The sequence below is a fragment of the Abramis brama genome (assembly GCF_963993115.1).
Source record: "Abramis brama genome assembly, chromosome: 22".
Classification (NCBI taxonomy): Eukaryota; Metazoa; Chordata; class Actinopteri; order Cypriniformes; family Leuciscidae; genus Abramis; species Abramis brama.
In genome coordinates, this window is record NC_139984.1 from 26,781,392 (window position 1) to 26,808,496 (window position 27,105).

A 27,105-nucleotide genomic window follows, 5' to 3' on the forward strand; every position below is an offset into this window, starting at 1 on the left:
TTTCTTCCTCGGGGTAGAACCCTTTTGAGGTGACGTCCAGTCTGAGAAAGAGATGAGCCAAATCTAATCTTCACCGCCCCATCAGAAGGGTTTGTGAGAGCGCACAGCAGATGATTAGCTCCTCAGATTAGAGGGGCTTTGGACATCTGAAGACTGATTTGGTTGTTGGGGAAGACCAGGACTAGCCTAAAACTGCCCTGCCCCCATGAGCACTTAACCTCACTAGACACCAAGGGAGTGGATTAATTGGACATCTTGTTGTTTTTTTGGGGGGAAGGGGATGATTTGGGACTCATCCATGCGGTTTAGGGGTGTGTGAGACGGTACTGAAGTGGTGTTCTTTTCCACCATGGACTGCCGTTCACGGATGCCCACGGATGGGGCGGCCTGCACACATCCCATAATGTTGAAGGTAAGAGGAGGGGACGCTCGACTGATCGCTATTTTTCAATATGAGTCATTTCGGAGGGATTTGGATTAAGCTTGAGTAGGTGTGACAGTCGGTGCTTTTATATAAAACAGCAAGCTGCATAAATAACAGTGTATATGAACCTGAAACTTGTTGTGGTTCTTGGTTGAATCAGTTTTTGAGATCTGCTATGGAAGAATGGATCTTTTCTCAAGGACTTTATCTCTTCAGAGTTGTCTGTGCAACTTTATCTCAAATTAGATGATTCACATGACTCTGTTTCTGCTATGCGTTGTCAAAAACAAGGCCACCGTTGGCTTTATCACAAATGGTACACTTTGTTTATGCACATCTTTCTTGCTATGCATAAATTGATTAAATCTCTACAGCATTATACTATCCAAAACGTCCATGTGACTTATCACACCTGGGACGTCCCCTAAACAACCGTACCATTTTCATCTGATATTATCGCTATATATGGGCAATCGTTCAAATGTTTTAGGGTCTTCTTTGGAAGAAATTAATATTTTAAGCAAGTATGCTTTATATTTTCAACATAAGAATTGTTTCTTGAGCAGCAAATCTGAAGGATCATGTGACACTGACGTCTGAGGGAATGAAGCTGAAAATTTAGCTTTGCCATCATAGGAGTAAATTACATTTTGCAGTATATTAAAAAGCTTATTTTAAATTATAATAATATTTCACAATATTACGGTTTTTACTGTATTTTTGATAGAGCCTTAGTGCGCATAAGAGTCAAAAACAGTAAAAATCACATTATACTACCATAGTACTTGTCTAAAAAAAAAAAAAAATACCACAAAATTATATCACAAACAAAAAAGTCCTGTGCTATTACAATGGTTTTTCCACATGTACCATATTCTTGACCTATGTACCATGCTACTCTTGAACCTAAATATATATATGTAAATTCTATAGTAATGAATTCTGTTGCCATGTACAGTTTATATTCATGGTATTACATTGTGAGACACCCACTGTACCTTGGTATTTCCATAGTAAATGATCCTAATTCTAAACCATTTACCTCTGTTTTTGGATTGGTTTGGGGTGTAAACAAGGCTCTTTAGCCGTGTGTGTGTGTGTACGGTTGTGTTTGAGACTGTATGTGATGATGTGAACTATCGGAAGAGAAAGTTTAACACATAGACAGTGACTTCAACACCTAGACAGTGACTTCAGCTTACAGAAGCAACGATATGAAGTGTTTTTGTGGTGTGGTGAAGTGAAATGAACCTGACCCCGAGTGACTCAAAGGTTCTGCTCACATGGTCTGATGGATGATTTCTCTGTGTTCCTGTAGGTGTGTCATCACCCAGACTGTCAGGAACTGAACGGTAAAAGCCCTCTGCACCTGTGTGAGTCATGTGATTCTCGCTGTCACCTGGATGAGTCTGACAGCATGCACTTTGACAGGCATCCCCGCTTTGACATACAGCCACAAGGTAAATGGTCCAACAGGCACAAACACACTCATGTTTCTCTCTGACAAACAGGTTTATGCTTCGTACAAGGTTGCAAAGTGCCAGGTTAAATTGTACAACCAATAACTACCATTAAAATTCAACCATTCAGTCACAGATCGACAGATGCTGATTTTAAATAAAATAAGTTAACAGAAATTAAATTTATTTGATAAAGTATTTTTTTAAATATTTATTTCTTATTGGAATTTTTTTTATAAAAAATATTTTAAAGGTTTTTTTTATTAAATGAAAGTAACTTAAATAATTTTACTTAAATTCTTTATATTTTTATTTTATCTTTATCTTTTTAATCTTGAACAACTTTTTATCAATTTTTTTTATTTTATTATATTATCTGCACTATTATTTAGTGAAAATAATTGTTTTTTTATTATGATTTTAGTTTTATTCATTTATTATTCATTTATTTTGAATTGGCTTTTATTTTTAGATTTTTAGTTTTCATGTTAATTTTAGTTGAACTTTTAGACATTTTTTTCTGTGCTTTTGTGATTTTTATTATTGCTATTTGGGTTTAATTTTTATTTCAGCATTTCAGTCATTTGTCAGTTTTAGTTTTTAATTATTTCCATTTTAATAATTTTAAGATTTTCAACTAATATTTATATTTCATTTTATTTCAGCTTTATTTCAATCAACAGAAATGCTTTAATAGTTTTAGTTTCAGTTAATGATAATAGCCCTGTCTATAAAGAGTGAAGATTGTGAGATCAGATCTGTGTCGTCAGGTTCTATCCTGGCGCGGAATGTGTCTACGCGTTCCTGTCCGCCTCGCACGAGTCCCCATTCAGACCTAGAGGAAGACGAGGAAGCAGGCACTGAGCGAGGGTCAGTCGGTGATCCACAACCGTCACACAACATTCAAATAACCATATGGAATCTTACACACCAAAAGTTGCACAACATAGTGATGCGAAATGCAAAGGTTTTTTTGTGCACCATTCAAATCAAGCTGAAGGGCATGAAACCTGAACAAAGGTGGAATACACACGGTTAATCTGAAACTACATGATGAATCAAAATAAAACCCAAATCTTTATATGGCTTAATGCGATTGTCTAATTGTAAAGGCTGCGATTTAATTAAATAAATAAATGCACTTGGAGTTTCGGAGTGAATCGCAGAACTGAGTTCTTTTACACGCGAGTAGCTCATGATCCGTGTGTCTGAACGGCTCGGTTCACAGTAAACTTCACAAAAACTCTTTAAATCTCTGTAAGCGCTCTTAGTTTGGGTCGCTCATAACATGCATTTGGGAATGTAACAGGTGCTAACCATCTTCCCAAATTTGAGAAATGCTAATAAACCGAATGTTTTCAACAAAAGAGATGCTTTAAGGGCTCCCTGCCAAAATAAAAGCACTATTTACAATATTTACCATATAAAATTACAATTAGTATTGTACTTTTATTATTATTATTCTTGTATTACTTACAAATGTATAATATTTCTGTATATTTATATTATTTTTCATAAATACTTTTAAAAATTTGCAGTGAAATAAGATATTTATTAATATGTATTATTCATATTTATTTGTTTAATTATTTAATGATGATGATAATAACAATAAATATGAAATGTATTATTATTATTAATATTATTATAGTCATATTGATATAATCTCAAAATCTTGGGCGAAAGTGGGCCACATTTATTTTATTTTATATTTTTATTTATTAATAATAGTAATAATAACAATATTATTATTATTATTATTTTATAGTCATACTCATACATGTATATAATCACATTTTTCGGACAAATTGTGCAGTTCTACAAACAAGCACAGCAAACCTGGAGGTTTTTTTTTTTTTTTTTTTTACTACAATTGCAGTTTTAATCAGAAAAAAATCGCAGTTAAAAATGTTTTTCCCCCAAATCATTCAGCCCTAAAAAAATAAAAGTGATAATGTCACACACAGATGGCATGACCCTCTGTCCTCATGTGCCTGTGGTGTTTTTCTGCCTTTTGACAGAGAACGCAAGACTGGAGGTATGAAGCTGAAAGGAAGAGACGGAAAGAAGCCCCGGCGACGCCACACTGATGTAAGCGCTGTCCTCTTTTTTCCACTGCTCAATTATAATCTGAAAACAAGCACAAACAGTATAGCCCCCATTCTACATATTACATTAGTTTTACTGTACAAGCACAGACTTGAATGTGGACTTTCCTATCTGACGTAGTGCACAGGAAATTACACGTCTGAGATCGTCAGCAGCCCCAGTATGTGGTCCCTTGATCAATATCTTGTGAGATCACATTTAGTGTTTGGTGTAAATGACTGGAAGTGGTCTGTGTGCCGCCCACCTTTGACTAGTGTCGGTCTGTCGCCCCCTATAGGACCCCAGGAAGGAGTGCTTCAGCCTCAAGTTTGACCTCAACATAGACATAGACACGGAGATCGTCCCCGCTGTCAAAAAGAAGACGTTACGGTGAGTCAGGGAACAGATCTGTGTACCCTGGGATTTGAACCCACAACCTTGGTGTTGCCACCGCCATTCTCTACCGGTTGAGGAACAAACCTAGTTAGTAAAGTTTGTTTTTGTGTGTGTCTTTTAATGTGTCCATTGCATAATCAATATTTGAGGTCAAACTACCATTCTACCATTCAGAACTACCATTCAAAGGTCTAAATCTGTGATTGGCTGATTTTAAAAGTTGATTACTCTGTTTTTGAAATTTATGCGCTCATTTTATTATTCTTTAGAGAGGTGCTCGGACCAATTTTTGAGCGCAAGGGCATCGAATTATCCCGAGTCCATCTATTCCTGGACCAGTCGAACACTCCACTCTCACTCCAATTTGAGGCATATCGTTTTGGAGGACATTACCTTAAAGTAAAAGGTAAGAGTCAGCCTGTATGTTTTATGGTGTGTGTTTTGAAGCGTTGCACGTCCTCTGCAGTGACCACCTTTTCACCAAGTTTTCATCGCTTCAGTCTTGCTGTCAACATTTCCACACTTCAGCTGCGGTAACCCATTCTTCCTGCATGTTCACCACAGTTCAAAACATATCTCGGTATTACATGACACAACAAACGTGTCCACAGAACCAGACAGTTTCCTGCAAAATGAGGTGTGACTAATTAAACTTCATTAGAGCTGTTTTACTTCTAAAGAATTCGTGACTCTTTTCATGACTATACAACCAGTCTTTATAAACCTCCTTCACCCACGTCTTTAATCTGATAACACCAACACACGCTAACACAGGCATCCCACCTACCGCTCTTGCGTAATGCTGAGCCTGTGACGTGAGTGTGAAGTGAAGGGTTCGTTTTAAAAAGATTGGGACATTAAGAGTTAGTCTGAGGAGTGGAGAAATGTTCAATTCATGCTGAAGATCTAGTCGTTTTGAAGACCACCTGTTACTTTGAATCATACTAACAAAGGATTTGAGCATATTCAGTTGGACTGAGTTTGGAATTAAACACTATTTCTTACTAACAATAATCCACACAGTATTGTAAGTATTATTTTTAATTTAATCATTTAGTTTATTTTGTGTTGTAAATATGCATATGGATGCCAACAGGGCCATATTTTATACTCCCCCCCCCCCCCCCCCAGTTATTTTGTTTTGTCATTTTTTGTAATTTTAATGTTTTACATTGTTTATTTTTTATTTAATTTAATAATTGAACTAATTATTTCGTTTTTAAATAGCAACAACAACATAATAATAATAACAACAATAATAATAATAATCAATTAATTTAAAATCGTGTTTTATTAAAGCAAAAAATATCTCGAAGTCGTGTTCCCCACTGCATGTTTTGCTATGGTTACAGGCATATTATATTATATATTAAATGACATTATATTATATTGTGTTTTTGTGCAGCTCGACCCGGCGATGAACTTAAGGTGGAGCAGAGCGTGAAGGACCTGCGCTCTCTCAGTCTACCCAACATGAAGCCGACAGTAGGGGGCAGCGTCTACATCCTCACACCGGGCAGTGAGAGGGCAGAGCACGGGTCCCTACCGCGGCGAGAGAGCGTGGACATACTGGTCAGTAGTGACGCGTTTTTTTAATCTGTTTTAGAAACATGACCTAATGTGCTTATAGATGCTAAAGGGGCCACATTTTGCAGCATTTTATTTTTTAGTGCAAGTCAAGGTTGTTATCGTTGTTGTCGTAATAGTCGTACACAACCTTTTGTCTGCCTTTGTTTGTTTTGTCTGTTTTATTTTTTTGTGTCATAAATTTGGTTTAGAAACATGGCCTAAATTGCTTGTTTTTGTTTTTGTTTTGTTTTTTTGCAGAATTTTATTTTTATTAAAGTCCTTAGTGTTAGTCGTAACTTAGATTTTGCACCTCAAAATCAAAAGAAAATGATTAATAATAATATGATTTATTTAATTAATTAAAAAATATAGATAAAGAATATTTATTTATTGATTGATTGATTGATTGATTGATTGCAGTACACATTTTTTTGCACCAAGTCCTTATAATGTTTTTAGTCATAATTTAGTTTTACAAGACCATTTGTAGGGGATTTTTATTTTATTTTTTTATTTATTTTACATTGAATTTAATTAAATTTTTACAAGATCATTTTCTGACCATCTAAAGTAAATCTTGACACTTCTACTGTATATGTAAATGATCGCTGTTATGATTGGCTAATCTCTTTGCATGTCCAATAAGTGTATTTGCTGTCCCCGTTGACCCTATATTCATGTGTTCCTCTCTTTCATGATATCTAAACACATCAGTCCCACCTGACCTTCCTTTTAAACATAACACATTATTACCTCATGCAGGAAGTTTACTGTTTGTATCCTCTGCCAGCCACACTCGGGTCACTCTGAGCTTCTGATTTTGGCAACTGTGTGCTTTTTAGCTCTTCTCTGTAGAAATAACTGGTTACTCTTTCAACATCATGGGATTGGATTTCCCGGTTGCGCTGTGATGCTCAGTAAAGATGGATTCATGGAAAGACAAGCCTGAACTCACTCCTGTGTGCGTGTTCAAACATGGATTTATAGGCGTCGGAGATGAGTGCAGATCGTAGGATTGTGGGTAAAGGCTTGTCGATGTCCCTCGTAGGTTTTTATTGTGATTTGACATTGAATCGTCAGGCTTAGCAATAAAATCTTAGAACAGAGCATTCAGGTCTAGACTGTCATCCCATCAGGCTTTGCTTTGCCGTGTATGGATGGAGGTTACGTAACAGCATAAAACAAGCCTGCACGTGTTGGAAGAATATTGCATAGGTATTACGCATTAGATTCAGTTTGTTTTTCCAGTTTCTTGGAAAGACGGGCCTTTAGGAAAACCACAGAGAATCTCACTAATTAGACGCAGTGTTTGATCTACAGTGTTTTGTTTACAATAAAAGGTTAGTTTGCAACCGAAAAGGAAGATTATGGCTGGTCTTTGAATGGAGAAGAAAACCTCATACCTTAGCTGACATTTAAATTCACTTTAATGTTATATTATCTCAGCACACATTGACATAAAGGCATCAATGCGGCTATTGCTCATACTTGAGTTTAGAAATTGAAACAAACCCTGTTTGTGTTACGGACAGACGGGTGAGATACGTCAAATCATGCGGCTTTGTTGAGCTTAAGATTTTTCACCAGTTTTGTTAAAAAGAAGGGCTGTTGTTTCTGTTTCTGCTGTCACAGTTATCGCCTCTGGTGTCATTCAAGTCTTGTGGTTTGCATTCACACGTTTGTAAGATAACCAGCCTGCCAGAGTTTACATCATGGTATCAACTGACATATTTTTGGGTTCCTCCACCCTCTTTGTTTTCCAGCGGGTCATTCCTTATCACTTTGTGACGTAATTCCCATTTTAGTTGTTCATTCTATGCAAATAGCCTTTTTTCATGCTTTTGAAAGAAGTCTCTTATGCTCACCAAGGCTGCATTTATTTGATCAAAAATACAGTAAAAACAGCAATATTGTGAAATATTCTAACAATTTAAAATAACTGTTTTCTGTTTTAGTGTATTTTAAAATATAATTTATTCCTGTGATGACAAAGCAGAATTTGTATCATGTTACTTTATAAAAACAAGTGACTTTTTACACTTTTTAAATGTCACATTTTGTAATATCGATTATTTTCTCATCCAGTTTTTTGAGGAGACACTGCCTCCCTTGACTCCTCTGAGGAAACAAACACCACTGACATATATATGTGACCCTGGACCACAAAACCAGTCACATGGGTCAATTTTCTGAAATTGAGATCTGAAAGCTGAATTAATAAGCTTTCCATTGATGTATGGTTTGTTATGATAGGACAATATTTGGCCGAGATACAACTATTTGAAAATCTGGAATCTGAGAGTGCAAAAAAATCAAAACTTTGAGAAAATCGTCTTTAAAGTTTTCCATTTATGTTGGCGATTTTGCCGCATTCACTCACAAAAATAAATGTTTTATATATTTACAGTAGGAAATTTACAAAATATCTTCATGGAACTTATTTTACTTAATATCCTAATGATTTTTGGCATTAAAGAAAAATCGATAATTCTGACCCATACAATGTATTGTTGGCTATTGCCTCAAATATACCCTTGCGACGTGTGACTGGTTTTGTGAACCAGGGTCACATATATGCTTTGGACCGTATGTTTTGATTGTTCTGACAGTAGCAGTGATCTGTTGTTAAGTCTTAAGTCTTCCGACCTTCTCTGTTTCCCGCTGATGGAATTCTCAATTCATCTGCCAACTATTCCGTTGGAATGTTTATGAGAGTTGCTGGGTTTTGTCTGCGAGTGCGTTTGACCTGTATGTGGTAACTCGCCCACTGTGTCTTGCCCCCTCACCAAAGTCTGACCTTTAGAAAGAAACCCATCACCCCTGGGATTACTGGTGCGGCGGTGACACCAGGACTCCTCTTTGAGGTTTGATTGGCCAGATCCGCCCCTGTGGGGGGAGTGACCTTTGAAGCGTGAGCGTTTGATGTAGCATCATGACTTTTACACTCCCAGGAGCTGAAAGACAAGTGTCTCACAACACAAGAGCAGGTTTTCAGGTGAAAGTTGTGTTTTTGCCCAGGCCTTCTTTTGCCAGCAACTCACCTAAATATGATGGTCCTAGTGGTGTATACATGTTTGTTACAAAAACAGTGTCGTTACTATGGTTACCGTTAATGTTCTGTTTTTAATGCATGCTGGGATTCTGTCGCTTTAAGCATGTCCTGTGGCGTAAGATTCATCTCTCACATCAAAGGCGTTGACGTCAGGACTCCCCTCTTCACTTTTAACCTGCGGCTCTGTTGCTTTAGTTAAATAAGATTAGATTGATAATGCAAGCTGGCGTTTGTGGCACACCGTTCACCCACACAGATGCCTGAGGACACCTGTCTAATGACCTGAGAGGTGTATTACACAACCTTCCAGGCCATTAGGTCAGAAGTGCCTGTGGCCCCCAGGGGCCTCCATGGCACAGCGACACAGAGAAATGTGTCATTATGATGGATTTAGTGGCTCTTGGTCATGTTGTGAATGTGCAACACCTCCAGCTACTGACTATATCATTGCATTAGATAACAAAACATGTGGCATCTACACTCAAATGCTTACAGATATTTTTTTCAGAACTAACATCACTTTTCTGAGCCATTTTTGCTTAATGAGTTTTAAACAACTGGTTAATAGTTATAGTAGTTCCAGTAAAGTAAATATAGGTGTAGTTCATCATTATGGACATTATTTGCAAAGTTTAACAATCACAAATTATATATATTATATATATATATATATAATTTATTACTACTACAACCAGTGTTTTGTTTTTGTTTTTTTTGTATAATTGAAGTACTATTATATTTTTATTAATATTTTTAATTAGTTAGTTTGATTTTATATTTTCTGTTTTAATTTTAATGTTTTTGTAAGTTGTAAAAGTTTTTTTTTAAATATGTCTATATATTTTTTATTAATTGTTTTCAGTTTTAGTTATTTTAATACATCAAGTTAAACTATGAATGAGAAATGTTGCCTTAGTAACTATCTGAAATATTTTTTTTTATTAATTTATTAAGCTGTGTCTCCAATGAGAAGGTAGATGGCTTAACATTGCAATATTTTCATTAGCTTCCAATATAATCAGTAGTTATACAGAAGTATGTGAATACTTTGAGAAACATTGATTTGAAAGACTGCAGAGGTGTGTCTGGAAAAATGGCATCAGGAGACGCGTTAAATAAGGAAACGATGCGTTTGATCAAATGTAACTCAGTCAATGGACTATCAAAGGTCTGGATAAACTGCACAGCATCTGTCGGCTGCAACTAACTGCAGGAAATGAGCTTTTCCTGTTCCTATTTGAACTCTCTGATAAGAGACTGATTCAAAAGTGTAATAATACCACAGCATAGAGGTTAGTGTCGGAGCAGACCGATCTAATCTGCATCAGTTTCCCTCCATAAATGAAAGGATCAAGTTGTTAAATGTTTTGTTTAAGGTGCAAAATAACTCTTGCAAGCTTTGGGCAAAAAATGCACACATGGCAGATCTCTGTTTCACAAAATCTTTCATTAAGCAAGAGACCAGTGCAAACCATAGTAATCATTTATTTTACCTGGGTTATCAACAAAGAAACAAAGCTCTTGACACAACAGACCCCCGTATGTGATTGATGCTCTTGTGAAGTTAACACAATTACCATGCAATCAGTTTCTGATCATTAACACTCAGTGTTCAAAGACAGTTGAACAAAACATGACTTTAGCAAAAAATGGGTCTTATCTTCATGGGAAACTAGTGGAGAGAATCTTGTTAGAGCATTGTTTGGAAAGCAAATTCATGGTGTCTCACATAAATCACCTTAATTATCTGTAGCATAAAGCATTTACTGAACTCTAAATGCTGTTATGTAATGAATTAAATGTCTGTCATCACTGCTTTTTATACCTACTGTATATCAGCGAAACCACCCTTTTCTAGCAAAACATTTAGTGCATACCAAACATGCTCACTTTTCACCCAAAAAATACAAAGGATTTTTTTTTTTTATAAAGAAAACAAAGCCATTTTATCACAATTAAGCCCAAAAATGCTCTTTATAATGTGTCTTCACATTTCCTTTTTGGTTGTTTTTAAACAAGTATAAAGGTTGTTTGATCAGCAAACATGTAAAAGCATTACCGTGTAATTTTTTTTCATTATAGAGATTTTTTTGCATTACAGTAATGAGGGAAATTCTTTATTGTCATGAAATTGTCAGTGCACAAAATGCTTATATATGCTCTATTTTTGATTTTGGGGTGAAATGTGAGCTATACTCTGTACATTTTTATTATATTTTCCAAATGAAGTCTTATTTAGAACAATTTCAAAACAAACTCTGGAAAAGTATTTTTACAACACTGATTGCTATCTAAATAGTTTTTTTAATTTCTGATGCATTACAGTAATGAGAAAACGCTTAATTGTCATCAAAATTCTAAATTAAATGCAAACATTTCCATCTAGACAAATATCATTTCTTGTTTATTTCCTTTGTTTTCAGAGTGAAATATGACCTAGATTCACTCACCCGCTTATTTAATACTTCCCTACTGTAAGCAAAGAAGGCCTGCTGGTTTCTGCTGTGGGAGGGATCAGCATCTAGCGTGTGAATGTTGTTTGCTGTGATGTAGAAAATGACTTTGTAGGAGATGGGAGGAGTTGATTGATGAAGTCATAAAGCAAAAGCTTTAAATCTACTCGCTGTCAGACAGATCTTGAGCACATGTGGAGTCTTCTAGCTTGTTTTCTGCCTCTTCTCTGGATGTTGACTGCTGAAGTTTAGAGGACTAGTGCTTGTCTGAGGTCAGACAGGGGGTCCAGGTTGGATCATGGTACGTTTTGGACATCTGTCCTCGTGGCACAGTTGGGATCTGCTCCACATGGATACTGACCGTCTGCCTAGTGAAATGTCTCTCAAGAATCCATCACCAAAAAAGTTTCAGGTAAAGCAGTGGAACTCATTGACTGGCTCTTTAGTAATCATGCTTTTAACCTGTTAACTGTCAGCGTCTCGGACACTTGGCACATTTCTTTTTATTGCCTATTTTTCCCCCCCATCACATTTTTTAGAAGTCATCATCAGTTAGGTAAGCTTTAACACTTAAAATTCATCCCTGAAAACCGTTTTGAAATTGGACATTGCGTTACTATGGAAACAGTAAAACTTTCACGCAGGCTCCTCCCCCCAGGGGTCATGTTTCAAATTGAACAAAATGCACTCAACTGTTTTATAAAATCTTGACAAAACATGTATCATTGGAAAGGTCTGACACTAAAGGTTCCATATATGGCCACTATTTTGTGATAGAAGTGATATTGAGACAGAACTGTATTAATTTGTGATAGGAGAATGCATCAAAAATTTCTGGCTATTTTGTGGCTATTTTTAGTATTGCGTCCCTAAACAAAATCTCACATTTTTGTGATATCAACTTCAAATTTGGAACACAACCTGTTTAGACGTAGCTTTGATTTTCTAGATATTTTAGAGCCAAAAGTTTTGTAAAATATATATGTTCTTTACATTTAGCTTCTTTAACTTTCTTACACTTTAATTTTTTTGAAGTGCTTTTTATTTCAGCCATAATCTGCTGAGTGTCCTTAAATAGAGAACCTTAGGCACTCATGAATTACAACCATTTAAGTTTAGATCGTTTTTACATCTATGTTCAAAAAGGGAGGTGACGGTTTATAGGTTTTAAACATGATGCACGTTGTTATTTGGAGTGTTTATGTTTCAGTGAATTGTTCATCAGTGATTAAACTCTTGTATAGAAACATTTTGATTGCGTGACACTGTATTTCTCAATGAGCAAATGTTTGTGTTGTGTGGGAAGGAGCTTTGTGTCTATGTGCAATGGAAGCTGAATGTGCGCGTAATGGAAACCCGTTAGCATCATTCCGCTACCTGATGACACAAGTTTGGGCCCGTGTGCTAGACAGACGCTGTTATCTTGTCGGATGATAAGGCCGTATCGTGGTTTTGATCACTGATTAATCGACTGTCCTTAAGCTTCAATGGCTCTTTGTTATGCCTTTGCTTTGACCAATTGAAGTGGGTGACACTGTGAGTGTTGTTGACCCTGAGACTAGTCCTATGTTGACACTCAAGGTAAAGTTAGTAAATGAAATGTGACCTGCTCAGAAGGGTGTTTTTGGGTGTTTTTGTGTTCCACCTTTGTTTGTTTCATCATTATACAGAGCTTGAACAAAAGCTGTTATTATCTTCACACTGGTTTGTTGTGTTCTTGAGATACACTTGTATGGAGAAGTTTTGGGTTAAAAGGCAGCTACATGCATCAGTTCCCAGTGGTCAGTCTGTTGTTGTTAGGAATCAGGGTCAGGTAGACGCGACAGTTTAGGAGTATGTTGTGGTAAGCAGTAACATTTTAACGAGGATTGATTTGAGTGCTGGTAATGTAACCAGTAGGGAAATGTCAACTTAAACGCCTCAGCTGACTGCTGAACACTTAACATGATGTGGGACTTATTCGTGTTTATTTATACAGCACTAAGGGTAAAAGGGTAAAAACCTGTGCATCCACTGAGGGAAATTAATATAAATTTATTCATTCTTTATTTTGTTGTATTTTATTTTGTTTATTTATTAGTTTGTTTGCGTCTTCTGACAAAAATGAATATGAATTTACTTTAATTGTTTTAATTATATTTGTAGAATTGTTGTATTTTACAGTGGTATTTGCAAATAACGAAGTAGTTGACATTTAAAAACATCCACAGAGGAAAATTGATTCTGTATTTTATTTATTTTATTTTAATTATATTATTAATTGTTTTATTTATTTTGATTTATTCAATCAATAATAATATACATTTATTTATTTATTTATTTATTATAAATGTTTTAATTTAACTTAATTAAAAAAAATTAAGTATGCAGTTTTACAGTGGTAATTGACATTTAAAAATATATATATTAATTTTTTTTTATTATTATTTTTTTACTATTGCCTAAAATCATTAGAAACATTGTGTGCTTAAATGTTGAAGATTTCTTTGAAGTCTACAGGATTTTAAGATTGAAATCAAAATTTATCCTATTTACTTAAATGTACTTTCCTGGTCTTCAATTCATAAAAGACTATTTGTCTCTTTAAATATCACGTCACACTACTAAAGTGAATGGATTGCAGACACAGTTTATGTTGACATTAAGGAATTATAGAACATTATATATTAAGTATATTATTATGTATAACTTTAGTGTACATCAGGTCTTTAAGCAGGCATGTCCTCTAATGAGTTATTAATGTGCCAAGCATGCAGGTCTAGGGCTGGTATTTATATTTTTTAAATACTGCTGTAATGAGGAGTATCATCCACCCAGGCATTTTCTTAAAGATCATGAACCTGTTTATTCAATGTAAAATTATTGCTCAGATGTCATTGGCCATGGCATGTTTAGATTCATAATGACGATACACAAATTCAAGACTTGTTGCAGCACTTTCTATAGTCTGGGATTCCCCTCAGTTTTCAATTTCTGAGATCATTTCCCTGCAATGGCAAGGAAATAAATAGATGCTGGGAAATCACTCAAGGGACAGGAATGCTGTGCTACTATCACTTTCAATTTATCATAAATCCCAAGGATCATCAGAACCTCTTTTTAATGATAGTAGACTAATTAATTAAATGGATGAACTGCAGCAACGGTTTTGTTATGTAAAGCCTGTTTGTAGCTAATTGTAAAAGTCTCAGCTACATTTTCTTGTTTGTGTAATTACTTTTTCTGTATGCAAGGACTGAAGTAAACTTATTTTTAAACTTTTTAAATCAAACATATGTTGCCAACATATGTTGGCGTTTTTGAGGCACCAGGATGTGTTCCTGGGACCCAGCTTCTCCCCTCCTTTTTTACATGTGACCCTCTGTCTTTAAGCAGCCACACCTCTCTTTCCTGCCCCACACAATGGGACAGGATCCTCCTAGTTGCTATGACGTTTGGGCTGCCCTATTCAGTAATGCAGGCAGACAGGCTCAGTCGGAAAGCTTTACCTCTCATTGCAGGCTGAGCAGCTCTGGTACACTAGAACGGACCTAGTACGGAGCCCTGATGCACCTCATATTTTTAGAAGGAAATTAAGGGGCGCTGAATTAAAATTAGTGATCTATCATTTAACACGCTTCATTTTGGCTCAAGAACTCTAACGCATCAATGAGTTGCAGGTTCTGAGGTACTTTTGTATCTGTTGGCTTTTTTGTGAGTTTGGCTTTGAGTGATCATAGCAGCTGGCTCTAGCATGGGTCAGGCTCCGTGAACCCGGCTGAAAGATTACCATGGTCTACCTCTCATTTGACATGCCGCTTGCTTCCATGGTGAGTAGATCAGACACTCTGGGAACCCTGTTCCGCTTCATAAATTCGTTGGTCATTCAGTCCCTCCACAGAGAGTGAGAATCACCAGGCACAGCTGATCCTAAAGTGGGTGTTATTGCATGAGTTTGAACAAATTGCATTTTTTAGCTTTTGGAAAAATGATGTGGCGTTTATTGCGTATGTGTTCTCTTCGTTTGTTAATAGAGTACTTTCTTTATTGGTTGTATGTTTTTCATTATAAAAACTCATTATAAATTCATAAAAATGTGTATAAATGCGTTTTTTGTTTTATTGCAGTAACTTTCAATGTTGTGTCAATGCTGGTAGTGTGAGCCATAACCAGCGTTCGGGCGTCCGTTGTTCATCCTCCCTAAAGTAGAGACATTTCCTGACATCTGCGTCCTTATCCTTTCACCCCAGAATCCTCAGAAATCCCCTCATCAAAGCTCATCGTCTGCCTGTCTCTTTGCATCGGTTCTAAATTTAGCAAGGGGGGCATAGTGGCCAATCCGTCATTCTTTTGCAGGGATGTTCTTGATTGCCTTACCTTGCCTTGCACAGTTCACAGAGAAGTATTTGAAGGAATCTTAATCGACTTATAAATAGCCCATGCAAATGCTTTGGCGGGTGTTATAGTACATGGCTTGGTAACGAATTTAGTTGTTTGTGAAGCTCAGCAATCGTTCAATTAGGTAAATTCAAAGAAATTTAGTTGTTTTTTTTTTGTGTCATGTTTAGTATATATACATCATGTACATCATGTAAATGTGTTATTGTGATTGCCATAACCTGATATAGTCCAGTCATTTTATGAAAAAAAGGTTGAACAAATTGCAACAGAAGCAAACTCAACTGATTTTGTATCCTCAATATGTCCTGAGTAAGGAAAAAAAAAGTCCCGAAGAATCCCATTAGGGGAAAGTTTCGAAAAAGACCCAAATATAGCCTATTCATAGCCTACGCCTATTCATTCTTTTTTCTCACGTGAATAGGGTAAAAATTTTAATCTTTAGATATCACCATGAATATTACTGAGTTGATTACTTACATCAAGACAAACAAAAATTGTATTACAAGTTTTTTGAAATTGTTTGTTAACATGGACAAACGGTGCATAATCTAATTACGTATGTGCTAATTTGCATAAATACCACAAACCCAAACCCAATCTCTTAATAATTAATAAAGGCTGGTTTCTAAAGTACTTCTTCCTGCCTCTATGTATTAATGCTCATGGGTAGCCTAAATGGGTTCCATTCAGACCTTAACATTAAGTATTTTACTGTTATATGTCAACAAGATTCAACAAGACATTTTCACCTGGCTATACCCAATGTTTAGATCTGTTGTGGTATTTATGCAAATTAGCACATATGTTATTAGATTATGCACCGTGTCCATGTTAACAAACAATTTCAAAAAAACTTGTAATACATTTTTTGTTTGTCTTGATGTAAGTAAATCAACTCAGTAATTTTCATGGTGATATCTAAAGGTTAAAAATTTTACCCTATTCACGTGTGAAAAAGAATGAATAGGCTATTTGGGTCTTTACCGAAACTTTCCCCTAATGGGATTATTCGGGGCTTTTTTTTCCTTACTCAGGACATATTGAGGATACAAAATCAGTTGAGTTTGCTTCTGTTGCAATTTGTTCAAGGTTGACCCCCATTTTGGCTTAAAATGACTGGACTAAAAGCCTATATTGAGGTTGCAAGTATTTATTGGAATTCTGAGTGACTTAAATGCCTTATTTGAAATATTCACATATTCATTTATACCTGTGCATGTCTAAATGAGATTATTAGTTGCAGTAACCTCAAGTTTTCCCATAAATCAACTGAATCTTACACCTACATGATGCATGCAGGTGTTAGTCAAGCAAAACAATAAAAACATTTTTGGATAGAGGAAAATATATATATAAGATTTCATTTTCAATTGTAATAATATTTCAGAATATAACTGTTTTAACTGTATTTTTGAACACTTAAATACAGCCTTGGTGATCAATCATAAGAGACTTCTTTCAAAAACATTAATAACATCTTACAGACTCACAGTATTTTTCAATGTTAGTGTTTATATAGATATGTATTTAGTTATATAAAACACCTGCACAGGTGTCTTAAGTGTTAAGTGCATCAGCATCAGCTTCGCTTGGGTTTTTTTAGGGAATTCCATTGTTTTGTCTTCAGACCTTTCCTGTTATTTGTGCATTCCCCAAAAATGTCGTAGTCCTCTCTGGAATTTGCAAGAGTTGTTAGTGGGTAACGGCACTCAGGGCTGTGGAATTCCCTCCGTCTTGGAGAAGGGTCAACAAGCCTGTCTGCCTCCCGCTCAGCGAGATTACTACTTCCTTAGATACTAAACAGCTGTTTGTTTGTTTGTTTAACACGCTGAAGCTCGTAAGATGGAGTGTGTCAAAATAGAAAGATGTTGCAGTGCTCTCTAGCAGAACAATTGCTTTTAAAATAATGGCGGTCTTGATCTCTCGGAGCAGGGTTGCTGACCTCCTCGATTGTTGTTTTGTATGATGTAATGCATGAGGAAATTGTAACATTCAGCAGGATTATTTATTATTTATTTATGAATCATAATGCATTATTGTTTCTGATAATGTCATCGCTTTGCAGGAACCTTAGTTTTCCATGTGTCCAACTAGGGTTGAGTAATGAATAAATTATAAAACGGTAATATAAAATAAAATGTTAAATTTGACTCATTTAGCAAAGCTCATCATAGTCAACTAATTTTAGTTAACAATTCTCTCTTTTTTTTTCATTTACTCTATTTTTCTGAATTTTAGTACGTCAGCCCCCCCCCCGTAAATATGTTCCATTGCAATTTACAATTGACGTTTCCATTTATTTATATATATATATATATATATATATATATATATATATATATATATATATATATATATATATATATATATATATATATATATATATATATATAAGCTATAATTAATTTATATAAATATATTTACATATTTAAGATGTAAATTAAGCTGTAAATAGTTTGCAAAAATTAAACAATTATTTATTTAATTATTCATGTATTCATGTATAGTAAAAAATCTATTTTTATTTAGAATATATTAAAATTATATTTAATTAAAATATATTTTATATTTATTCAAATGTAATTAAACCTGAAAAACTTTTAGCAGTTTGAGAAAATGTAAACAGATTAGAAATTGTATGATGTGAAATATACTATTTCTAGATCAGGTTTTAAGAATATTGTGATTGCAGATGTGCGCCCACCCTTATTTCCAACTTTTTGTTTTGTATTGTGTTAGTGATTTGATATCTTCAGATGAATGCTGATACATTGTTTTTATTTTCCTCCACCCCACCTGCCTTACTCAATCGGTTTCTAAATCTCTCTCACACCCCCTCATTCTGTATAGGACTGTTACTGATAACGGTCTCTCCCGTATCTCTCGCTCTGTTGTCCTTGACATACTTGTTGATATCCTTCTCACAAACCTTTATCTTTCTGCATTTGTGAACTGTAAACTCACCTGGATCTTCCAATCTTCCATCACTTCCTCTTCACAGGGTCAGTCCCGTCGGCGGAAGAACATGACGGAGTTTCTGGGAGATGCCAACATCCCATGCCCGGACACCCTTGGGGCTTTACCAAGCGCAGCTCCAGGATGTTCACTGGCCGGTGTGGCCGCCGGTCCCGACAACTGGAAGAACCGCGCCACCAGCCGGATCAGCGTGTTCTTCGGTGCCGGAGCTGGAAAGGTAAACTCTCCCACCTTGTCTCTCCCATCTTGAAAACATAAGGAAGTCTAAGGAAAGCAGGTGGTGGGATTTTCCCGTAAAAAAATGATCTCATGTAAAGATTAAATTTAGCAGCAAATCTGCATTTTAGAATGATTTCTGAACTTAAGACTAGCGTAAAATGTCACTTTTCATGGGAATAAAATGAACTAAAGAAATCAAAACTCAAACAAGAGGCTGATGAAGTGTTACTCAATGAAATCCACTTCCTATGTGTATAGTGTTATGGTTTGACTATTTCCTCTTGCATTTTAATACATGAGAAAAACAATACACCAGACAAAATCCCAAAACTCATGAGCCTCAAAAGAACTCCCGCCTCTGAAAAGTTTCGTCCTGCATTTAAACCAGATGCTTGACTAAGCTGTCACTCACCTGTCACTTTCACACTTCCATCCTTTTCACAATCAGCCATGAAACCCCCAAAGAAGACAGCCAGGGGCTGTTCTTGTGTCCCACTGGGACTCTTTTTCACAAAAGAAGGGTTAACCAGTCATCTCCAGTGGCCACTACAGGCAGCCTGTAGTCCATCTGTGTCTGGCCTCTATTGTTTGGAAGCACTCAATGCTAAACACTCGTTGTCATAAGTACACCGGCCCTCCTGTTACAGGACAATAGCCCCAGTGCCACACGGGCCATGAGAGTGTCACTGACATGAATGGATGGGCTTTAATTGTGAGGTTAAAGAGAAGGTGGCGTGTAGTGAAAGGGGTGTCTGTGAGGTGTCATAAACCCTGTCGGGGGTGTTTTGTTTGAATAGACAGGCAGCGCCTCAGTTGTCTGCTGGTTATTGGTGGTCTGCTGATGTGAATTGTGTTGGGATTTTGCTAAATCACAAACTTTGTTAATGTTAGGGCCTCTTTATAGTTGTTTTGTTGATTTAAAAGGATTCTATCATTAACATAAAGCTAACTATTGTGGAAATTATTATGGTTTTTGGGATATTTACCATGGAATCCATCCATTGTTCTATCTGTCATTCCATCTATCCATCTATCTATCTATCTGTCCGTCCGTCCGTCATGTATTTTGTCTGTCTGTCTGTCTGTCTGTCTGTCCATCCATCCATCTGTCATGGAATCTATCCATCCATCGTCAATGTAGAAAGAGGATTTCAATTTTCTCTATTTCCCCTGTGTGTCTCTTAGGATGTGGACCGTGTGGAGCTGCTTCAAACTAAGTTGCAGGCGTACACACAGTTCGGTCTGCCCAAGGTTCCTTCTCAGCTCGCCTTCCACCAGGATTCCTGGGAGGAGGAAGAGGAGGAGCCAAACCTGACTCTTGAGGAAAGCTGGAGGCAACTGCTGGATGACCCTGAGGTACTGACACACTGCATCTTCTATCATAGAACATAATCCCATGGGACGTCCCCATCTATTGATCATTGGAGCTAACACATGTAAATATAACCAATTACGATTATTAGTTGCAGTAACCTCAAGTTTTCCCATAAATCAACTGAATTTTGCATCTCAGAACTGCTGTTATAGGACATGTATCTGATTTCTACTATTTCACATATTGAGCATTGCACATTTATTAGTGCAATCTGACTTTTTTGTGCTTGTTTTCAGAGTTTAAGTAGACGCCAGTTTCAACAGCAAGAGGCAATATGGGAACTGATCCAAACCGAGGCTACGTACATTAAGAAACTCAGGGTCATTACTGATGTAAGTCGCCAGTTTTCTTGATTACATTATTCTTTTTTTTCTTTTTCAGTAAGGACTTTTGAAATTAAAGTTGCACTTTATTCTCTTTGTAAATAAATGTTTCTTGTCTTATTGTGAGACTTTGTTTATAGTCATATATACTATTGACCAGTATTACTTTTCATAATCCAATAAATCCCAATGAAGGAAATCAAGTCCTGTCCTACTTTATTGCCTACCAAAATTGTGTTTAATCAGAAACATGTTATATTATGCAAGCTAAATGCATTGCAAATGCCATGTGATGTTGTTTTTAAAGTGTCTTCTGTTGTCTGTGCAGCTGTTCCTGTGCGGCCTGCTAAATCTACAGGACAACAGTCTCCTGTGTGAAGTAGAGCCCACACGGCTATTCAGCAACGTCCACGACATTGTACATCTGCACTCGACACTGTGGGTTCAAGTCATGTTTCCGGCGCTGGAGAAAGCGAGAAACACACGGAGCTTGATCGACCCCACAGACCTGCAGCAGGGGTTCAGTACGGTGAGTTTATATATATATATACACTGTATATATATCTTGACTTCCATATGTAGTAGAATTTATCTTCTGAACAAGTAATTAAAAGTGTGTTGTTTGTGTGGATAGTTTGCGTCCAGGTTCCATCCATATATCCGGTACTGCATGGAGGAGGAGAGTTGTATGGAATATATGCGCTCAATGCTGAGAGACAACGAAATTTTCAAGATCTACATTACGGTGAGGAGTTTGCGACCAAACAAGCAAACAATATACGCAGCTGTGAGAGAGAGAGACAGAGAGAGAGAGAGAGAGAGAGAGAGACAGAGAGAGAGAGAGAGAGAGAGAATAAATTCAACTATATATATTAATATAAATCAAACTATATCCATCCATCCATTATGTATACAATTTCTGTAGATCTTTTTACGAAAAAGATTTTCAAAGTAGGTTTACAGAAAATAGAAAATGGTAATTATAATATAAATGTAATTTATACTTTTTGCCCATTTTATTTTTTTTTTTATGGCAATCCATCGACCTTGATATTAAATTTAATTTGTATAACTCTTTGTACCATGTAGATTGTTCCAAAGCAGGTTTACAGATTTTTTTATTTATTTTTATTATTAAAAATATATATATATATTTTGTGTATATGTGTATATATGTTTTATAATATAGTGTTATATAATATATATATTTTTTTAAATTAGACTATATAGAATGGTAGTTATTCACCTTAAATATACAACAAACTCTTCAAGATCTACATCATGAAGAGGAGTTTGTGACCAAAATGCGCAGTAGTACAACTGAAGAAAATAAAATGTAAATAATGCACTTTTTTTAAACTTTTTTTTTTTTCTTGCATATGATCTAAATTTAGCTTGTAATCATTGAATTTCTTATCCTCACAGTGGGCAGAAACGAATAAACAGTGTAACCGTCTGAAGCTGATGGACATGCTAGCCAAACCACACCAGAGACTCACCAAATACCCTCTGCTCCTGAAGACCATCCTGAAAAAAACTGAAGACCAAATCTCCAGAGACGCGCTCAACAGCATGGTTCGACCCCTTTGAACATTCACAAAAAATATATATATCTTGATGTTTATCTGTTGTATTCATCTGGATGCTTGTGAATGTCTTCAGGTGGTGTGTGTGGAGGGCTTCATCAACAGTGTGGACTCTCAGATGCGACAGCGTCAGGAGCAGCAGAAACTGGCCGCCATTTCGGCTCGAGTGGAGTCGTACGAGGCCGTGGAGGGAGCCAGCGAGGAGGTGGAGAAGGTGAGAACTCTACGAATAATTAATCATCTAGCCTCCAAAATAAAAGAAGATAAATCATTCCAGTGTGATATTCTGGACTTCATAAAAATGCATTGTTTTGTTGTAATATCTTGTTGGTCATGGTTTTCATGCCTGGTTTTGGTTTGAGCAGGCTGTGTTTTATGTGGAAAACAGTTTATTTAAGGATTGTTTAACCCGTCCATGTCTACAGGCTCTAAAGGAGTTCAGCCGAATTGACCTGATGGCACCGATGATTGACACGGCACCAGAAGAGACCAGGCAACTGCACCTGGAGGGGGCGCTCCGCATGAAAGAGGGCAAAGACAGCAGGGTTAGTTCAGATTAAATGATTAACATGAATCCCTCCCAATTTCAGATGCATTTGAACAATTTGGGGAATATTTGGAAGCATTTGCAATGTAGTAGTTGGTTTTAAATAATTATAGGGATAGTTCACCCAAAAATGAAAATGAGCCCATGATTTACTCACCCTCAAGTCATCCTAGGTGTATATGACCTGTATATGAAAAAATGTCCTGGCTCTTCCCAGCTTTATAATGGCAGTGAATGACTGTTTCTGTTTTGAAGTCCATAAAAGTGCATCTATCCATCATGAAAGTGCTCCTCACTGCTCCGGGGGGTAAATAAAGGCCTTCTGAAGCGAAGCGGTGCGTTCGTGTAAAAAAAAAAAAAATCATATTTAAAATCATTTTAGCTTCCAGCCAAACGGCCATTCGCAGACTTCTATTCGTTTGGCCGGAAGCTAGTAGTTTTATTTTATAAAGTTTTAAATATGGATATATTTCTTACACGAACGCACCGCTTCGCTTCAGAAGGCCTTTATTAACCCCCCGGAGCAGTGAGGAGCACTTTCATGATGGATAGATGCACTTTTATGGACTTCAAAACAGAAACGGCCATTCACTGCCATTATAAAGCTGGGAAGAGCCAGGACATTTTTTAATATAACTCCGATCGTATTCGTCTGAAAGAAGAATGTCATATACACCGAGGGTGAGTAAATCATGGGCTAATTTTCATTTTTGGGTGAACTATCCCTTTAAGTGTAGCCAGTGAAACAGGCCTATTAATACTGCTTGTGTTCATGTTATTTTTTCTTGCATAGATGGAGGTTTACTGCTTCCTTTTCACTGATCTGCTGCTGATCACTAAACCAGCGAAGCGTTTAGAGAAGGTGAAAGTGATCCGACAGCCTCTCCTCCTGCATAATGTGGTGTGCCGAGAGCTCAAAGACCCAGGTGAGCAGACTGAGCCCAGTTTAATAGCGGTCGACATTTACATTTAATATGACAAATGAGCAGAAACAAGCAGCAGAGGATCTCAAGAGAGCATATTGTGAACCATAGTCATCTTTTAATATGTCCTAAGGCAAATTGCTCTCTATCTCTCCCATGTTAGTTTTTGTCCTAACCAGAAATCATCCTTATTAACAAAATCACATCAATTAAAATGTAGGTTTAAATGTATTTTGGTGTTTATTTTTTATTTTCCTAGGCTCATTTGTCCTCATCTACCTCAATGAGTTCAAGAGTGCTGTGGCTGCCTACTCTTTCCAGGCCAACAGCGCCACCCAGGGGCGAAGCTGGATTGATGCCATTTGCAATATGCAGGTAAAGTCACACTTGTGCCTCAGCAATCTTCTGATATTCTAAACCATCTGAAGACCATCTCTCAGTCCTTGCTAGATAAGTTTGCTGATATAGCTATTTTGTGCATGCATTTTAGAAGCAACTGCAGCGGCTGCGGTCAGAAGAAGTTCGCAGACAGAAGGCTTGTCTGAAGAAAAAAATAGAGGATCAGGGGGAAGACGAGGACAGCTGTAACTCCACTACCAGTTCACCTCACTTTAGACACAAAGATCAGAGCAATAGGTATTTGATTATTATTATTTTTTTAATAAATTGTTTTATTTTTTATTATTTATTTGAATTTAATTTAAGTTTTAATAAATACATTGTTTTTATTTTAATATAATTAATATTTTAATACATAATTGTCCGGTTTCACATACAAGGCTTAAGCCTAGTCCCAGACTAAAACGCATGTTTGAGATTAAAATATGTCAGTTCCATTGTTTTGCCTCAAGATGCACACCACTAATGTTTTTTCTAAGGCAAAAGCTACTTAAAAGTCCTTATTGAACTAAGGCCTAATACTGGCTTAACCTAAGACATGTCTGTGAAACCAGGCCCTTTATTTTTATATTTGATTACATTTAATGATTTATCATTTTTATAAAGTATTTTTTATGTTTTATATATTCATTTTATTACATTCTATTTTAATAAACACATTATTCTATTTTAATCTAATTAAATTTAGTCATGTTTCAATAAATATTTTATATTTCATTACATTTTAATGTTTTATATTTGAAATTATATACTTGTATACATTATATATATATATATATATATATATATATATATATATATATATATATATATATATATATATATATATAATTACAATTATTTTATTTTAATTTAATCATTTTAACAACATTGATACATTATTTTATTTTAATAAAAATGTGTTTATTCATATTTTAATAAATCATATTTTATATTTCATTACATTTATAATATTTATTTTTATATATTAAATTAAAAATAATTTTATTATTTTAATTTAATTAATTAAAAAAAATATAGATTTTTTTTTAAACAAAATTGGCTGGCAATTTGTTTTACGATAAATGAACTCACATTATTGTTTCTCTGTTTCAGCCAATCAGACGGCTCCACAGAAACCTTGTCAGTGATGGATATGGATGAGTCTGGATCATCTTTGGATCCCTCTACTCTTCAGTCTGATCTAGGAGATGCTGGTCTGTCCTCCCTCTCAGCGCAGGCCCAACACCAGCAGGCCACAGACTTCGAGCCCCATCTGGACAGTCAGGAGGGCTCAGACCTGGACCCACAGTGCCGTTCCATGTCCATGGACAGCGCCTACGGGACGCTCTCGCCAGAGTCCATGGTGGAATCACAGAGTCGAGTGGCCCCGGTGGAGGAAGACGACTCCGAGGAGGACAAGGTGGAGACCACGGCTGACGAAGGAGAAGATGAGGAGAAAGAAAATGTGGAAGAGGAAGATGATGAGGACGATAAAAGCTCATTTGGATCTCAGAACTCAGTGGCGCTGTCTCTAAAGCCCAGGCGCCGACGCCCCGTCCAGTGTCGCCTGCCGTATTTGGAGAGACTTGCTGTCAAATCCCGTTCAGAGGATAACCTGCTGTCCACAGTTCACCATTGTAACCCGGGCATTGCCAGGGCAGCAACAGATTGCACAGGAAGTCGGCACACATGGGAGCAGAGGGTTAAATATGTAGAAGCGCCGCTCAGCAGGAGCCTGACGGAGCTCAACCCTGCTGAACCGGACGAGTGTCTCCCGACGGATGAAGAGACGGATGAAAGCCACAGACTCACGTGCAGTTTGCCCTCAGGCATGCTTTTGGACACATTGAGACGAGCCAGAATTGCACATGAGGCTGGTAGCAACCAGATTCCCTGCAGTGCGTCAGACGGGGAGCTGTCGCCCCCTAGTGGCACGGGGAGAACGGGCCACAGTGAGAGACCCCAGCAGCACAAAAAACTCACACTGGCCCAGCTCTACAGGATACGCACCACACTGGTGCTCAACTCAACGCTCACAGCCTCGTAAGTGTCACCTCTCTGTATTTGGAGATCGTTTTTTTGTTTCTTCTTTTTAGTTTGTTACCTTTAGTTTTGGGCGATTTAACAGATAATGTGCAGAAATAAATAAAAAAAACCTCATGCAGAACAGTTTATTTGTTAATTAAGACATTTATAAACTTTTGGTTGGTGTTTTATTTTATACAGTGTCTAAGGTATATAAAATTGTGTATATATATATATATATATATATATATATATATATATATATATATATATATATATATATATATATATATATATAATTTAATTTTTTTTTTTTATTATAACATTGCCAATCAGTCTGCCTCAATATTTAGTTTGTTCAATTTGTGGATCTGTCTTTACTATATAGATTGTTCCAAAGCAGTTTTGCAAAAAACTTTTTTAATTAATATAATATAATTTAGTACTGTCAAATCAATTAATTGCGATTAATCGAATCTAACATAAATTTGTTGTCTGTGTGTGTGTGTGTATATGTATATTTATGTATATATATATATGCACATATTTATGTTTACATACTTTTATGTTAGATGTGATTAATTGCGATTAATCAATTTGACAGCACTAAATATAATATAATATAATATAAAATTAGTAGACTACATTAGATGGCAGTTATTTTTCTTGTATAGTCATTTTATATTGGTATGTTATCTTTGAAAGGAAGAGAAAAATAGAAAGGTATAAATATATATAAGCGATAGATATATATATTTATTTTTTGGTGTCAGGATGCTTTATTTATTTTATTTATTTATTAGTAAGTTAAAAGTATTTAGTGGCTACTTTGGCATTTGAAAAGATTTACCCACCAATCTCGTTCTTATTTAAGAAAAAATAATCTCTAGCTTTTTACCAACATGATACTTTTTCTGCCTTCAGAGGG

At 36.1% G+C, this 27,105-nt stretch overlaps 1 protein-coding gene across 5 annotated transcripts in view; it reads left to right on the plus strand.

Moving 5' to 3' along the window:
• Positions 1–27,105, plus strand: part of plekhg5b (pleckstrin homology domain containing, family G (with RhoGef domain) member 5b) — a gene marked incomplete at its 3' end in the record, with an annotated part of 81,469 nt that overhangs the window by 52,866 nt on the left and 1,498 nt on the right. For 4 of the 5 annotated variants that reach the window (XM_084098501.1, XM_084098503.1, XM_084098505.1 and 1 more), the window contains 18 exons: positions 1,743–1,884; positions 2,655–2,754; positions 3,906–3,975; positions 4,271–4,362; positions 4,638–4,774; positions 5,774–5,940; positions 18,824–19,015; positions 20,203–20,373; positions 20,629–20,724; positions 21,044–21,244; positions 21,350–21,460; positions 22,141–22,290; positions 22,378–22,515; positions 22,727–22,846; positions 23,642–23,774; positions 24,031–24,146; positions 24,262–24,407; positions 25,266–26,195. In XM_084098501.1, coding sequence (XP_083954627.1) covers positions 1,743–1,884; positions 2,655–2,754; positions 3,906–3,975; positions 4,271–4,362; positions 4,638–4,774; positions 5,774–5,940; positions 18,824–19,015; positions 20,203–20,373; positions 20,629–20,724; positions 21,044–21,244; positions 21,350–21,460; positions 22,141–22,290; positions 22,378–22,515; positions 22,727–22,846; positions 23,642–23,774; positions 24,031–24,146; positions 24,262–24,407; positions 25,266–26,195 — 3,212 coding nt within the window. Of the gene's footprint in view, positions 1–1,742; positions 1,885–2,654; positions 2,755–3,905; positions 3,976–4,270; positions 4,363–4,637; positions 4,775–5,773; positions 5,941–18,823; positions 19,016–20,202; positions 20,374–20,628; positions 20,725–21,043; positions 21,245–21,349; positions 21,461–22,140; positions 22,291–22,377; positions 22,516–22,726; positions 22,847–23,641; positions 23,775–24,030; positions 24,147–24,261; positions 24,408–25,265; positions 26,200–27,105 lie in introns of those variants that run through there. The other variant, XM_084098502.1, reaches the window with a different exon arrangement.